We start from the raw sequence: 18,069 nt of genomic DNA, 5'->3' as shown, positions 1-18,069 counted from the left end.
ATATGTATTGCGAATATAACCAGATATCGATATACAGCCCAGATCAAGAACATACCTTGTTTGTAACCGACCGATGTCTTTACTGCTATAGAGTAATGCCATTTGGTCTCAAAAACGCTGGCACCACCTACCAACGACTTGTGAATTCCATGTTTTCCCAGCAGATCGGAAAAACAATTGAAGTGTATGTTGATGATATACTGGTCAAAAGCATCAAGGCCAAGGACCACTGTCAGCACCTGATCGAGATATTTGATATACTGAGGAAGTATGAAATGAAGTTGAACCCAAGGAAATGTGCTTTTGGGGTCAGCTCTGGAAGGTTCCTAGGTTACATTATAAACAACCGAGGAATTGAGGCAAATCCTGAAAAAGTACAAGCTATCATCCAAATGAAGCCTCCAACCAAACCCAGAGAGGTACAAAGTCTAATCGGAAAGGTTGCCGCCCTCAGCTGGTTCGTCTCCAAGTCTACAGACCGTTGCAAATCCTTCTTTGACACGTTACAAGGAGGAAAGAAGTTCGAATGGACCAAAGAATGCCAGGACGCCTTTGATGAGCTAAAGAGACAACTAGCTCAGCCTTCGTTGCTTTCAAAACCTAAGGCAGGCGAGGTCCCAAAGCTTTATTTATCTATTTCAGAGCATGCCATTAGTGCCGTTCTAACCCGAGAAGAAAAGGACGTTCAACACCGGTCTATTATGTAAGCAAAGCGCTTCACGAAGCTGAGCTCAAATATTCACCTATAGAGAAACTGGCATTCACCCTGTTGATGGCAGCGCGAAAACTGAGGCCATATTTCTTGGAACACCCTATTGAGGTCCTCACCAACTCTCCATTGAGGCAAATACTACAAAGACCCGACACTTCAGGTGGGATGGTAAAATGGGAAGTCGAGCTCGGACAATTCGACATCAAATACACGCCTCGTTCCTCCATCAAGGGCCAAGCACTCGTCGACTTTGTCTCTGAGTTTTGCAACGTCCCAATCGAGGAACTATAGAAAGAAACCCCATGGAAACTTTATGTTGACGGTTCATCCACTAGAGAACGATCTGGGGTAGGCGTCGTATTAATCAGCCCTGAACATCGCATATTCTGCGAAACCTTGCCATTTAACTTTAAAGCCTCGAACAATGAGGCTGAGTATGAAGCTCTCATTGCCGGAGCAAGGATGGCATCAGGGTTAGGGATCTCCGATCTAATTATACACTGCGACTCCCAACTAATCGTGAATCAGGTCAACGGTGTATATATGGTGAAAGAAGAAAGAATGGACAACTACGTACGAGTTGTAAGGAAATAATTTGAAAGGTTTAACATCGCCCAAGTCAAACAAATTCCCCGATCTCAGAATGGTCACATCGACGCATTGGCCCGCCTAGATACCAGTGAGGGAATCGAAGAGTTCGATAGCATCCTCGTGGGAAAAATATCTCTACCGTCCACCGAGCTGGCCGAAGCGGTCCTTATGATGATAGACCCCAAACCAACCTGGCAAGACAAGATCATCGCCTACCTAAAAATTGGGAAATGTCCCGAAAGCTCTACAAAGGCTAGAAAGCTTCGAATCAGGTCGGCCAGGTACACACTCATGTATGATGTACTATACAAACAAGGATATTCTACACCTTTGTTAAAATGTTTGAACGAAGAAGCTCAGCACGCTCTGCAAGACATTCATGAAGGAATATGTGGAAACCATTCAGGTGGGCTCTCATTAGCCCACAAGATCGTACGACAAGGATACTTTTGACCTGCAATAAGACGTAATTTCCTTGAATTTATCAAAAGATGCGACAAGTACCAGCGCCTCGCTCCCATCATAAATACTCCACCACACGAACTGAACCCAGTAACAATACCTTAGCCCTTTGCAAAATGGGGGACCGACCTAATTGGACCTATGCCCATTGGAAAAAGAGGTGTAAAATTCGCCATCGTCGTAGTAGATTACTTCACCAAATGGGCCGAGACAGAGCCACTTGCCAAAATCACCGAACAAAAAACAACCGACTTTTTGTGAAAATCAATCATTTGCAGGTTCGGCATACCTCACTCCATTGTTACGGACAATGGAAAACAGTTCGACAACGCACAAATTTCAGATTTCTGTGAAGAGTTCGGTATCAAGAAACATTTCTCAACGCCGAACCATCCACAGGCAAATGGCCAAGTCGAAGCCATTAACAAGATTATTAAGCAGACATTGAAAGCAAAACTCGACTTGTTTAAAGGAGGATGAGTCGAAGAACTTCCCAGTGTGCTATGGTCTTATCGTAGCACTGCAAAGACTAGCACGGGGGAAACCCCGTTCTCACTGGCTTTCAGCGTAGGGGTTGTGATCCCGCTAGAAGTCAGCATTTCCTCGCTGTGCATAACTGATTACGACGGAGAAAGGAACCATATAGCTCTTCGTACGGAACTCGACCTAGCTGAGGAGAAAAGGAACAATGCTGAACTAAAAAATGTCGTTTACAAATAGTGGAATGCCACGAATTATAATCAAAAAGTGCGACAAAGAGAATTCAAGGTAGGATCCCTCGTCTCACGGAAGGTATTCCTCCCCACAAGAGAGGTAGGCAGGGGATGCCTGAGTATGAATTGGGAAGGTCCCTATCTGATAACGAAGGTCCTACTAAAAGGGGCATACGAATTGGAAGACTTGGGGGTAGATCCTTACCCCATCCTTGAAATGCTGAACACCTTAAACAGTACTATTAGTGAACGGGAAAAGTCCATGACACATAAAGCCTGCTTGTAATGTCAATCGCATCAATAAAAAGGGACTTCTTATTTTTGAACATTTTGTTCTGCATTCTGTCGAAGCCCTACTCCATACGCACGCCGATCTAAGGTCGTATGTGCTGCGACCCTTAGTGGAAATTCCTCCTAAGGAATCTTAAAAAGTCCTGCTCCATACGTAGGCCGATCTAAGGTCGTACGTACTGCGACCCTTAGTGGAAATTTCTCCTGAGGAATCTTACAAAGCCTTACTCCATAAACAGGTCGATCTAAGATTGTACGTGCTATGACTCTTAGTGAAAATTCCTCCTGATGAATCTTACAAAGCCCTTCTCTATACGCAGGCCGATCTAAGGTCGTACGTGCTGCGACCCTTAGTGGAAATTTCTCTTGAGGGATCTTACAAAGCCCTGCTCCATACGCAGGTCGATCTAAGGTCGTACGTGCTGCGACCCGTAGTGAAAATTCCTCCTAAGAAATCTTACAAAGCCTTGCTTTATACGCAGGCCGATTTAAGGTCGTACGTGCTGCGACCCTTAGTGAAAATTCCTCCTAAGGAATCTAACAAAGCCCTGCCTCTTACACAGACCGATCTAAGGTTATTCTATAGAATTCCTTATTCTACGAAATTCCTCCTAAGGAATTCTACGAAATTACGTAGGCCGATCTAAGATCGCATGTACTGCGACACTTAGACGAAATTCCTCCTAAGGAATTCTCAAAACCCTGCTCCATATGTAGGCCGAGCTAAGGCCGTATGTGGTACGACACTTGGTAAAAATGCCCAACACATAAGCCTCATTTGGAAAGCAAGAGCTACACAATTAGGTAAAATTCATTTGAAGCAATTCTACATGCTACTATGACACTCATGCAAATTTAGCTAAGCTTGTGAGGTATTGTCACATATAAACTAGATCGCTACTAAAGAAATCATACTGAGCATAAACAGTTATCCATTCCAAACAAAATGCCATGAAACATCAAAACGAAGTTCAATAATAAGCCAAAACATATTACAAAACTAAATACCAAACAATGTTTTCAAGACAAAAAAAAAAAAAAAAAAACCCCAAGGCTTGAAAGGAAAAGAAAAGTGGGAAAGAATGAGGAAATACAAAGCAATATTTGGGATTTCAAAGGAAGTTTTAAGATTTAAACCCTTCATTTTTTTCAAGAATACATTCTGGTTCTTCTATTATTTGTATCTTTTCATTATCTCCCTCTTTTTTGTAATGGATTTCATCTCTATTTTCATGTTCTATCTCTATTGTGTAATGGGCTAAGTGTTTAAAGTTGAGATTTCTCCTAGGGGTCTTGGGAAGCTGGGGTACTACCCTCAACATCTTGGATAACCAGTAATATCCGGACTCCAGCAGCCTCAGACAACTTCCGCAACTCCTCTTTCATTCCCTTCAACGCTTCATCTAGAAAGGCCACGTCAATCTCAGGCCTCTCCTTCCTAATGTGCCCCACCAGCTCCTCCAGTGCTACCACATAGACGTCCTGGGCTACGACGTCAAATTCGGGGGACTCCTTCCAAGACTTCACCGCTCTATCAGCCTTGGCCTCAGCCTCTTCAGCCTTTCTGGTGGCTTCCCTTGCCCTTTCGTTGGCCTCTTGCACTTCTGGATGGCTTCCCTGACCTTGCCACACTCATCCTCAGCCGGAGCTCTGGCTTCTTCCTCTGAGGCTCTCAAGGCCTTGATCTCTCCCATCAGTTTTTCCTCGACGTCGATCCTGGAGTTCAGCTCGATCCCCATCTGATTCAGCTTCTCTTCATACTTCTTCTCCTTCAGAGCAAACTGGACCTTTTCAGCCTCCGTGTTGTTATAAAGACTAAAGGCCTGATCCTTTGCCTCTATAAGCTTGTCCAGCTCAGACTTCACCTATTTTTCAAAAATCAAAAATCAAGTAAGTCAATAAAACAGTTGCTCAAAAAAAATAAAATTAAAAACACCATAAAGTAGGAAGTATACCTTGTCCGCCACTGCCATCATGTATAAATTTCATCTGTGACCATGGAGCTTAGCAGTGACCAAGGCCTCACTAATAGACATCTCATTCAGATAGCCCTGCTCTCTTTCACCCCAGCTTCGGGTAAGCAAATTAGATGACTCCCTCAATGGTGAATTGACCGCGGCAGTCACCTCCCTGGAAGGAGAAGGGGCTCGGAGATAATCAAGAAATATCTCTGGTCGATGTCCCACCAAACTCTCCAAGCTCGACCTCTGTAAATCTGGGCACCTCTCTTGCGAGTCCACAGAGCTGGTCCCGACGACAGAGGGTGCAACTGGGGATGGCAAAGAAGGCGACGGCAGAGTAGGAGACGGGCTTGGTAAAGGCACAGCCTCAGGAATCCTCAGTGCTACCGGGGGCGCAGATCAATTCCTCTTCAGTGGAACCTCCTCCTCCACCTCTTCAGAATGGATCTCCGACCGTTCTGGGACATCTCTCTTTTTTTCTTTTGGCCGTAGCCACTGTCTTGTAGCCTCGCATCTCATCTTGATGAGATGAGAAAATAGTGAAAAGCTCAATAAAATATATATAAAGAAACCACAACCGCGAATGAGGGTCAAAATATTACCTGAACTGGAAGGAGTCGAACTTGAAGCTTGTACTTGTACCAAGCCGGCTCGAAATAAGTACGGATCTGAGATCACAAACTTACAGGACCTTTGCCTTTTGGGTAACGATCTTATTACATCAGCTCGTCTCTGCGTATATTTGGTTAACGTCTCCTTCTTGTAATCTGCACAAAGGAAGAATATCGAGGTCAGTACAACGTCAACATATGTCTTGCTAAAAGACTAAAGCCCAAAAACACTTACATAAAGAATGATAGAGCCTGGGGACCACATCTTCTCTATTCACCTCGACAGAATGAATCCCCTGATACATAGAACCACTCTTCCTTCCATTTCTTAATTGTGGAATGGGTGTCTAACACTAGAGAACCTCTCGTCTTGGGCCTAATGCTTGTGTACCACCAACCCAAGTTTTTCTCATCCTCCTTAAAAGTAAACAGAGAGTTGAACTGCTGGACACTAAGCTCGGGATTCCCCATTTGGTCCCATAGAATAAAGGGCGGCGATTAAGGTTCGCCACCCGTTAGGGCATAGCTGTGTGGGAGCTATGCCACAGAAAGAAAGGAATTTACGAATCGCCCTAGGAAAGGGAAGTCTAAAGCCGGCATGAATGATAGCTGAGTTCAGAGCAACACATCCCTCAGGAGGAGTGTTAGCCCGGTCATATGGTTTTGGTATTATAATCACTACCGAACTAGGGATAGCGTATTTAGCTCGCCAGCTGGCTAACATATCCTCTATTACGATCGACCTGTAAAAACTCACCCCCACTCTCCAGAATTACTCTCCTCAACATCCTTATTGGATCTACCCTCTTCCTTGGAACCCTCACATCCAAAGTCCATGATAGGACGTCCTAAGTTGATTGGGTTAATTATGGAAATAGGAACAGGGGTAAAAACTTCCCTACAACTAGAGGACGAACTCGTCGAAAGGAGGGCTGACTCTTCCTACTGGTTGCCCCAGGAATGAACTCTAGACTCGTCCGAACTCATGTATAAACTAGGAAACAAAGCACAAACTAAAAGAAAGAAGAAAAATAAGAACAGAAGAATACCTGGGAAATGAATTGGAAAAAGGACCTCACTCGAAAATGGGAAAACGAACTCAGGAGATTGCCCGAATATTTGAGAGAGAATAAACCAGCGAAAAGACTGGCTAAAAGGAATTTAAAGAAAGAAAAACTGAGAGGGCATGATCTGAACCCTTTATCTAGAAATGGGGGGAAAAATCAACGGCTCAGAAGCCTGAGAGACCAAAACGACATAGTTTTAACCAAGCTTGCTAAAGAAGCTACTTACAAATGCCGTACAACTCATCCCCGTCAAAAGATGACACTTAGTGCAGCAATAAATGCATTTCTTAGAGAAAGCATCACTGAGGTCAGCCCCCTACGACAGAACTGACCTGGGGGATAATTGTGGACAACCGAACTCCGATCTAATTTAAAACAGTTCGCTAACCCCACCTCAGGCAAATGGGAGTTCGGTTCCTACACCCAGGTCGGAAAATCCCGTCGTTATCTCAGAAAAATATCATGATTACCCCCTATCACATCACCCTATTAATCAAATACACTTGCCGCAGGTAACATCATCGCCGCCCGAAACAGCCAATCCTAAGTCCTAATCCTCAAGCCTCTTGCATGTCATCATTACCTGGGGAAAACATTGACACATGGCCACCGACCACGTCGACCAATCACAGGAAAATTCGGCGACCGATTTCCGAGTTCGGTACTGTTGCTGATTTGATTGATTTGATGTGATTTCGGCTGAAATTATGTATAAATAGTTGAATAGGACTCTTGTAATTGGCAAGTGAATTCATATAACAACTCATATTTTGTGGTCTTTTTTAACAATAAATCGCCTTTTTTTCTTAAAGTTGGCTTAAGATTAACATTGCTAATTTTGACGTCAACAGTGTTCATTTTACATAGTTTAAATTTTAATTATTTAAATTTACTCATTTTATTCATATGTAGTAGTACTCTTTTTAATATATATGTTTAGATAATTAATATACATAATGTTCAATTTAATGAAATAATTATCTTTAGAGACTATACTAGAGATATCCTTCAATTTTATAACTACATCATATACACCATCACACATTTAAAAGATCACATTAACCTAATTTATTTAAAGTTTTGAGTATAACATTCATCATATCATTACTTTTTTGAGCTCTAAATCATCTCAAATGAGGCTGATACACTAAAAGACCATGATCAACAAAAGAACAACTTTTCTAAAATTAATTGTAGTTAGTTTGTTCATTGATGATAATAGTTCCTTGAATTGCTAAATCATGAGACCACGAATTTTTCCAGGCCCTGGAATTGTTTGAGTCCTCTCTAAATGGAATAAAATGAATTCGTCTCAATAGATTGTTGAAAGAAAAGTAAAAATTGTATAGAATTGGTCATCTTTTAACAAATTAAACTTTAAAAATCATGCTAACATTTGTTTATTAAATAATTACTTTATTTTTTTTTTATTTTTTTATACATTTACATAATTTCTTCAAAATAGTTTCTTCAAAAGAAATATAACATTGTTCTCTACTTTTATAAGTCAGTAATCAATTTTATCAATTTTTGCTATTTGTGATATGTTATTTTATTTTTTTTGTTTCATCTATTACTTTTAATTTCAATTATTTCTTTTATTTCTAAATATATAATTATTATAACCAATTACTGTGTGTAACAATTTCGGGTTTCATTTCCTAATTATTTTTATTTATACTATTCACTTTTCCCAATATTTCCTTCAATAGCCTCATAAGATATTATTTAATTTTGATATGTAATTTTTGTTGTAATTTAATTACTATTTTCGAACGAACATTGAACTTTAATTATAATATAAAGATATGAGGCATTAGTTCAATAAAAAATACAAGAGAGTTTTGATTCCCTCCATTCAATTCTAATTTTCTATCAAGTTATAAGTACGAAATTATAAGGTTGTACAAAATATCACTATGTTTCTCATTCAATATATATGAACTTCATATTTGAAGTTATCTAGATATGTCAAATATGAAGTCTCTTTAAGATGGAAGCTTTATAGATTGGTTGAGCCTAAGATTCAAGTAAACTTATATTTTACAAATATTATTTTTACTTTATTTTGTAAAATATCGAATGTATATCATGATCAATAAAGATTATATTTAAATCTATAAAACTTTTGATTTAACTATGAACATAAAGAAGCATAAATTTTTAAGTATCTATATTCTTGAAGGACATTGTTTTGTTCTTTTTGAAAAATCACAACTTTGTACAAGTTAATATTCTAGAACACTATTGCATCGTCTTATGAAGAATAGAACTTTATAGATTAATAGTTTATGAGAATATTATATCATTTCTCTTGAAGAAGCATAATTTTATATACTAATATTCATCCTAAAATATTATATTATTTCTCTTGGATGAATATAAATTTAAATTAATATTTCAGAAAAAATAATTAGTTATTTTTATTTATCAATGTTTCGGATGAATTTTTTTTTATTTACACAAATAAATATTCTAAAAGAATATTGAATTGTTCTTCTCAAATAATGACTTTATAAATATCATTTCTCTTGAAGAAGCATAATTTTATATACTAATATTCATCCTAAAATATTATATTATTTCTCTTGGATGAATATAAATTTAAATTAATATTTCAGAAAAAATAATTAGTTATTTTTATTTATCAATGTTTCGGATGAATTTTTTTTTATTTACACAAATAAATATTCTAAAAGAATATTGAATTGTTCTTCTCAAATAATGACTTTATAAAAATATAAAAAATTTGAGAAAATAACTTTAACGTTCACAAAGAAGCAAACATTTATATTATAACAATATTTTGGTAGAATATTATTGTCTGAACCATAATTTTTATATTCATCAATATTTTGGAAATATTATGTTATTTTACTCTCTCTCTCTCTCTCTCTCTCTCTCTCTCTCTCTCTCTCATATGCAACTTATGTAGAAATTTGGATTCAATTTGGATTAATAATCCGTAGGGAATTGTATTCACGACTTCTTATGCCTGAGTCTCATTCGCGAGACCCTAAACAAAGTTCAAGAAGCGTTGAAGAGTGTTTTCAGTTTTCTGTTGAGGTCTATCTTGTAGAGGTACTCAAATTGGATCAGTGATCGAATGAGTTTGATTCTCCCTAAAATCATTTTTCAGAGGGCTTTTTTTTGAACTTGGGATCGTCGATCTCTTCCTTAAAGATTGAGATGAGTCGATGTCTCCCTACTTAACTAACAAGCAATAGGGACAAAGGGCGACATGGGGACGTAAAAAAGGAAGCTAGCAAATCGACGATTTGAAGTCGGTTCGGGCCCTCCTAAAGAGGAGCGCTTCCTCAATTGCGCAATGAACAAGATGACTTACTCATGGGTAAAAAGATAGAGATTGAAAGAAATAAGTCTCGTGGTTCAGAATCAAATTCCATTCTATCTCTCCCTCGTTACGAACGCAGATGATGATATCTATACAGATGAATCTTTTATATATCGTACAATGAAGTACCATCGATCAATATCTAACATAATTTCCTGACTCAATCCAGGCACGAAGGATAGAAGAATCAGTCTAAGGCTATGCTCTGGGTTCTGGGTAGCTAATATCGGTGAGCCTCTCCTTCTTTAGCTTCCATTGTATTTAATCAATAAAATTCCCTCTCTTTTTTTTTTTGTTTGTCCACTACTTATTATATTATATTATACGAAATAAATCGAAAAAGTTCTGATACATCTCGAAAAACCCAATGAAAAGTCTTGCACTATTCGGCAAGTTCACAACCGGAGTCCTTGGGGCTGTGTCTCGATCTCCTATGTGCGAAATCTAAGAGACTAGTTCCTATACCCTACCGGATGGCTTAACGCTATAAGCTACTTGAGTCATTATAAGGTAATGTGAGATTATTCTCTAAAATTGATGTTTTGTACTGTTTCCGTGTTTGAGTAAATTATAAGCTCTAAAATTGGTCCTGTCTTAGAAATAAATAATTATTTCTTTTGAAAATTGTTTGAGTTGAATGACAAAGTGTTATTTGTTTTCCCTGTCAATCCCACATAAAATTATATTTAGTACACATTACAATTAGTAATGTGCCGGTGTGAGAAGCTGGGTGACAATGAAGTATTTATTTCACCTATTTTTGGTGCGTTGGGAACCATGTATAGATAAGTATTATCGGTTGAGGACTAATTCTGCAGTTTGTCTCAAAAGGCATGTGATTATGAAATTTATGCAAGTACTAAACAAAAAATGGTAATTGTTTAATACCATTAATCACATGCAAACGCCTAGATTCAAGTTAAAGAGGACTATGATTCAATTTTATATTTTAAGCTGTGTTTAATGATCAGAAGCACTTACAAGCGGGTAACTATTTGCATACGATCAAGAATAATGCTATCTAACATCAATAGTGTTAAGCATCAATCGAGTTAGACACATTTAATGAATTTAGTTAAATGAATCATGCGATATTGCATTTAAGTGAATCAATAATTTATTGTCATACAATTGACATCTAGACTAGTGCTTATTACCAATGGTACTAAATAGCAATTCAATCTACAACATATCATATCAAATGATACTTATTTATTGTTCACTCACATCGGAGAATCAATACTATTTCTCCTACAAAACTTAGTTAATGTTTATTATCTAAATTGTCAAGTGTTTGTCATATTATTATTAATAGGCACTCTATTTTATTGCGTGAATTATGATGTTAATATTAATTCACTAACAAATATTAATTCGCATACGGATGCATACAAGTGTGTAACTTAATGTATCATTCTCATATTTAACTTGAATAATGGATTCATGATGTAGTTAATTGTATTAAACAATTAATTAATTAACTAAGATACTTTGAATAATGAATTAAATGGGTCTATCGTCATCTAAATTGGTCATGATCATGTTTACTGATGAAATAATTCTGACTAAATTGAAAATAATCGAAGTGCATATCCAATGTTTCAATGAATTGTTTAAGAAATTTTTGTCATATAAGTCAAATGAACCATCTTTATAAAATGGGATCTGTCAAATTAATCAGATAATTAATGGGCTCTACATTCAAAAAGTATCTTATATGTAGAGTTCTCTTTTATTGACTAATGTCAAGTCTCTTTCTCTATGGGATGGACTCCGTTTCCAACAACTTTGAATTCAAATTAATAGAGGTGGAATTTGATTTACTTGACATGGTTCAATATCAAGCTTCTGATATCATTTTTCTTCCAAATTCAATCACGGTCCATTAAATATTCAGACTTACCCACTACGTGAAAATTATTTTACTCCAAAATTTTTTAAGTATATTCGATCTAAGAAAGTAGATCCTAAAAAACATCATAGTACTTTTTATGGGAGCCAGTTAGCCTGGAAAGTTGAGTTGTCGCATTATTGTCATGGCTATCTTTCTTTCTTTCTTTTTTTTTTTCCCTCTCTCTTTAACATTCCTTCCTCCTTGGAGGACCATTCTTTTTATGCATTGGGAACAAAATACAAATGCTATTGCCTGAAATGAATAAAACTAATGAAAAATTTAATTTTGACTCTGAATCTTTATCACTTGTTACAATTAGTCTTTAACAATTTAATTTTGCTGTACATTTCGAAAGGTTGTGAACTATGCAAAGATAAGTACTAAGGGTTGAGGACTAATTCGGCAATTTGTCTTAAAAGGCATGTGATTATGAAATTTGTGCAAGTAATAAACAAAAAATATTAATTGTTTAATACCATTCACATGCAAACACCCGGATTCAAGTAAAAGAGGACTGTGATTCAATTTTATATTTTAAGCTGTGTTTAAAGATCCGAAGCACTTACAAACGGGTAACTATTTGCAAATGATAAAAAATAATGCTATTTAACACCAATAATATTGAGCACCAATTGAGCTAATCACTTTTAATGAATTTAATTAAATGAATCATGCATGTAGATTGGTACATAGCACCAGTTGTACTGAATAATAATTCTATTTACAACATTTATTTATTATCCACTCATATCGTGGAATCAATATTATTTCTTATACAAATTTCCTCATAATCTTCTGAGAGTCTAGCTCCCAAAAAGGACATTATGTGAACTGGATTAAAGGGATTAGTCATCATAAAATTAGAATTCATTACTTGTCGCAAATGTTCACTTGTAGCATTTCATATTTCAATGGATTGGCGTAAATTTCCTACCGTGTGTACATAATAGATGTGAAACTTAATTGAAACCCCAAAAAAATTAGTTTTATATTGGCAACTTGCTTGTACTTTATGTATTTTATGCAAGAAACAACATGAGGCCCCCCCCCCCCCCCCCCCCAAGCTTCATAATCATGCAAGAATCATCTCCATAAGTTAGAGAAATACACTAATTTTTTTTTTTAGGTATTATATTCACCATTTAACCACTTTTTGCCGTCTTATTTAAAATGCATTTGTCAATTCAGATTAATTTTCTATAGTTAGATATAGTTAATTCTCAAAGTAAAATATAGGATTATAAATTAACATGTTATATATAGTGTTCATTTAACATAGTATAAATTTAAATATTTTAAATTTACTCATTTTATTCATATGTAGTAGTACTCTTTTTAATATATATGTTTAGATAATTAATATACATAATGTTCAATTTAATGAAATAATTATCTATAGAGACGATACCAGAGATATCCTTCAACTTTATAACTACATCATATACACCATCACACATTTAAAAGATCACATTAACTTCTTTTATTTCGAGTTTTGAGTATAACATTCATCATATCATCACTTTTTTGAGCTCTAAATCATCTCAAATGAGGCTAATACACTAAAAGACCATGATCAACAAAAGAACAACTTTTCTAAAATTAATTGGAGTTAGTTTGTTCAATGATGATAATAGTTCCATGAATTGCTCAATCATGAGACCATGAAATTTGTCCAGGCCCTGAAATTCTTCGAGTCGCCTCTAAATGAAATAAAATGAATTCGTCTCAATTGATTGTTGAAAGAAAAGTAAAAATTGTATAGAATTGGTCATCTTTTAACAAATTAAACTTTAAGAATCATGCTAACATTTGTTAATTAAATAATTACTTTCTTTTTATTTATTTATACATTTACATAGTTTCTTCAAAAGAAATATATCATTGTTCTCTACTTTTATAAGTCAGTCATTAATTTTATCCATTTTTCCTATTTGTGATATGTTATTTTATTTTTTGTTTCATCTATTACTTTTAATTTCAATTATTTCTTTTATTTCTAAATATATAATTATTATAACTAATTACCGTGTGTAACAATTTTGGGTTTCATTTCCTAAATAATTCCTTTAATAGTCTGATTAGATATTATTTAATTTTGATATGTAATTTTTGTTGTAATTTAATTACTATTTTCAAATGAACATTGAACCTTAGTTATAATCTAAAGATATGAGACATTAGTTCAATAAAATATACACGAGAGTTTTGATTCTCTCCATTCAATTCTAATTTTCTATCAAGTTACACTTGTTATAAGTACGGAATTATAACGTTGTACAAAATATCACCATGTTTCTCATTCAATATATATGAACTTCATAGTCGAAGTTATCTAGATATGTCGAATATGAAGTCTCTTTAAGGTGGAAGCTTTTTAGATTGGTTGAGCCTAAGATTCAAGTAAACTTATATTTTACAAATATTATTTTTACTTTATTTTGTAAGATATCGAATGTATATCATGATCAATAGAGATTATATTTAAATCTATAAAACTTTTGATTTAACTATGAACATAAAGAAGCATAAATTTTTAAGTATCAATATTCTTGAAGGACATTGTTTCGTTATTTTTGAAAAATCACAACTTTGTACAAGTTAATATTCTAGAACAATATTGCATCGTCTTATGAATAATAGAACTTTATATATTAATAGTTTTTGAGAATATTATATCATTTCTCTCGAAGAAGCATAATTTTATATACTAATATTCATCCAAAAATAGTATATTATTTCTCTTGGATGAATACAAATATAAATTAATATTTCAGAAAAAATAATTAGTTATTTTTATTTATCAATGTTTCGAATGAATTTTTTTTTTATTTACACAGATAAATATTCTAAAAGAATATTGAATTGTTCTTCTCAAATAATGACTTTATAAATATACAAAATTTGAAAAAAATAACTTTAACGTTCACAAAGAAGCAAACATTTATATTATAACAATATTTTGGTAGAATATTATTGTCTGAACCACAATTTTTACATTCATCAATATTTTGGAAATATTATGTTATTTTACTCTCTCTCTCTCTCTCTCTCATGCAACTTTTGTAGATTATAAGGTAAAAATAACATTATAAGGTAATGTGAGATCTCTAAAATTGGTGTTTTACTGTTTCCGTGGTTGAGTAAATTATAAGCTCTAAAATTGGTCCTGTCTTAGAAATAAATAATTATATATTTTGAAAATTGTTTGAGTTGAATGACAAAGTGTTATTTGTTTTCCCTGTCAATCCCACATAAAATTATATTTAGTACACAGTACAATAAGTAATGTGCCGGTGTGAGAAGCTGAGTGACAATGGAGTATTTATTTTACCTATTTTTGGTGGGTTGGGAACCATGTATAGATAAGTATTATAGGTTGAGGACTAATTCTGCAGTTTGTCTTAAAAGGCAAGTGATTATGAAATTTATGCAAGTACTAAATAAAAAATGGTAATTGTTTAATACCATTCACATGCAAACGCCTAGATTCAAGTTAAAAGAGGACTGTGATTCAATTTTATATTTTAAGCTGTGTTTAATGATCAGAAGCACTTACAAGTGGGTTACTATTTGCATATGATCAAGAATAATGCTATCTAACATCAATAGTGTTGACATCAATTAAGTTAGCCACATTTAATGAATTTAATTATATGAATCATGCGATATTACATTTAAGTGAATCAATAGTTTAATGTCATACAATTGACATCTAAACTAGTGCTTATCACCAATGATACTAAATAGCAATTCAATCTACAACATATCATATTAATGGATACTTATTTATTATTCACTCATATCGGAGACTCAATATTATTTCTCCAACAAAATTTCTCATAATCTTCTGAGAGTCATTAAAAGACTAGTTGTGGCACTTAATCAGAACCCCAAAAAATTAGTTATATGTTGACAACTTGCTTGTAATTTATGTATTTTATGCAACATGAGGCACACCCCTAAGCTTCATAACCATACAAGAATCATCTCCTTAAGTTAGAAAAATATACTAACATTTTTTATAAATTTGTCAACATGGGTTGTTGGAAGAAAAGTAAAAAAATCGCATACAATTGGTCATCTTTCAACGAATTAAACTTTGAAAATAATGCTAACATTTGTTTATTAAAAATCGGGCCCGTAAAAAAGCTTGGACCATTTTACTCGAGTCGAGCCCGAGCATCAAGTTTTGGCTCGTGAACCGGTTCAGCCAGCTCGGCTTGTTGACACCACTGCAGAAACCCTTGCTGCTGGGATTAGAAAATGATTTCCATTTTTAGATTTCAACAATTACTCCAAATTCTTTGTACTCTTTCTTTATACCTTTCGATATTTTTGTCCATGGCCCTTACCAAACAAGATTTTCAATGAAACAATTGTTATGAAATTGTAATTCAAGAGTGAGAATTTTAAACTAATTATGTAAATGATCATTGTCATGAAATATATTAAGCTTAAGAATTATGCCTCATTTCTGTCATATATATGAATTTCTGCTAGTTTTTCTAGGTATTAATTTTTGCCATTATTAGGAATATACTGGTGTTAGTGCGGAAACGAAGTGTTGAAGAAAAACTTGAATTTTTATTGATAGTTTTTGAGTTGCTACAGCACACTCAATAATGTTTTCTTCTTTTTTTTCTTGCAATGAGACTACAAGAATGACCTCTATTTATAGGACCACATGGATAACTCTAGAGACATGGGAATATAAATAGACACCTAATAATTCATGAATTTGCATCATGTATTTTCCTGATACATTTTCTTCAAGTGCATCATGTATTTTCCTGATACATTTTCTTCAAGTGCATCATGTATTTTCCTGATACATTTTCTTCAAGTGCATCATGTATTTTCCTGATACATTTTCTTCAAGTGCATCATGTATTTTCCTGATACATTTTCTTCAAGTGCATGTAACCTTATTTCCTAAGATTACAAATTAATGCCACATTTAACACCCCCTCTTAATTTGTAATCTTGAGTTTTTCCTTGATCTTGTCGAACTTGTCAAATGTGACTGCCTTTGTTAAAATGTCTGCTGGCTGATCATTTGTGTTGATAAATTCCATGCAAATTTCTTCTCGACTTACCAAATCTCGAATGAAGTGATGACGTAGTTCAATATGCTTCGATTTGGCATGAAAAACTGGATTTTTTGTCATAGCAATTGCTGACATATTGTCGCAATGTATTGTTGTTGGCTCTTGTTGTTCAAACATCAAGTCTTTTAGAATTCTTCTAAGCCAAACTGCTTCACAAACGGCATCCGCAGCTGCAATGTATTCCGCTTCTGCAGAAGATAGTGCTATAGACCTTTGCTTCCTCGAACTCCATGAAATAATATTTGTTCCAAGATAAAAGATGTAGCCCGATGTACTTTTGCGGTCAACAAGTGAGCCTGCCCAATCACTGTCAGTGTAGCCAACAAGGTTGAAGTTATTTTCCTTTTTGAACTCAATACCTTGATTTTTTGTACCTTTAAGGTATCTCAAAATTCTTTTTGCCGCCGTAAAGTAATTCTTGCTTGGTTCATTCATGAACCTGGAAAGTAAACTCACTGATTGAGTGATATCCGGCCTTGTGTTGAGGTAGATGAGTGAACCAATTAACTTTCGGTAGAATGTAGCATCTACTTTTTCAGCATCATCATTGACTTGGAATTTTTCATTCGACCCCATTGGAGTAGAGACTGGCTTGCACTGGTTCATGCTGAATTTTTCTAGAAAATCATTAATATACTTCTCTTGAGATAAAAAAATTCTTCCCTTCTGGCAAAGTAACAAGCTTCCAAGTTTTGTTTTTCTCGATTGTGGACATTTCTTCATTCATGGCTTTTGTCCAACATACTTCTTTTGAGGCTTCTTCAAATGATTGTGGTTCACTAGAGAACAACCCAAGTTCACATGACTCATATATGTCTTGTAGTGAACGTGTCTTTCTTGGAGGGCTTTCTGGATCAGATTCTTCCTCACTTCTTGGAGTAGGGTTTGGATTATGCTCTAAATTTCCAACTTGTGACGGACCTGCTTGAAATGTTAATGGATCAACAAAATGGTATGGTGTCTGGTCCACAACTTCTTTCCCTTTCCAATCCCAAGATGCAGCTTCATCAAAAACAACGTTTCGTGAAACTGTAATTTTGTTTGTAGTTGGATCTAATAACCGATATCCTTTAGATTCATCACTATATCCAACAAAGACAAGTTTTTGTCCTTTCTCGTCAAATTTCTCCCGATTTTGAGAAGGGATAAGAGCATAAGCAATGCTGCCAAATATTTTGAAGTGATCAACCATTGGCTTCTTTTTGTTCCAAGCTTCGTATGGAGTTTTATTCCGTACAGCCTTTGTTGGAGACCGATTGAGAATGTATACTGCCGTATTTACAGCTTCTGCCCAATACAGATTT

The 18,069-nt window shown here is 35.0% G+C and overlaps 1 protein-coding gene across 1 annotated transcript; it reads left to right on the top strand.

Annotated features, from left to right (window-relative positions):
- The first annotated feature begins 772 nt into the window (after positions 1–772).
- On the top strand, positions 773–2,245 carry LOC111385455. The gene is made up of 5 exons (XM_023009843.1): positions 773–880; positions 1,004–1,240; positions 1,355–1,735; positions 1,795–1,925; positions 2,044–2,245. Exons 1-5 carry the CDS (start codon positions 773–775, stop codon positions 2,243–2,245), a joined length of 1,059 nt encoding a protein of 352 aa, XP_022865611.1.
- The last annotated feature ends 15,824 nt before the right edge of the window (positions 2,246–18,069 follow it).

The sequence above is a fragment of the Olea europaea genome, unplaced genomic scaffold (assembly GCF_002742605.1).
Source record: "Olea europaea var. sylvestris unplaced genomic scaffold, O_europaea_v1 scaffold317, whole genome shotgun sequence".
NCBI lineage: Eukaryota > Viridiplantae > Streptophyta > Magnoliopsida > Lamiales > Oleaceae > Olea > Olea europaea.
This window is presented reverse-complemented; position numbering and strand designations above follow the sequence as displayed.

Excerpts from the sequence above, each read along its gene's own strand:
- LOC111385455 (XM_023009843.1), top strand. The coding sequence starts at position 773 with ATGGCAGCGCGAAAACTGAGGCCATATTTCTTGGAACACCCTATTGAG. Across the intron at positions 881-1,003 it reads CCGACACTTCAGGTGGGATG|AAAGAAACCCCATGGAAACT; the intron begins GTAAAATGGGAA and ends GAGGAACTATAG. Across the intron at positions 1,241-1,354 it reads CCCAACTAATCGTGAATCAG|AATGGTCACATCGACGCATT; the intron begins GTCAACGGTGTA and ends CCCCGATCTCAG.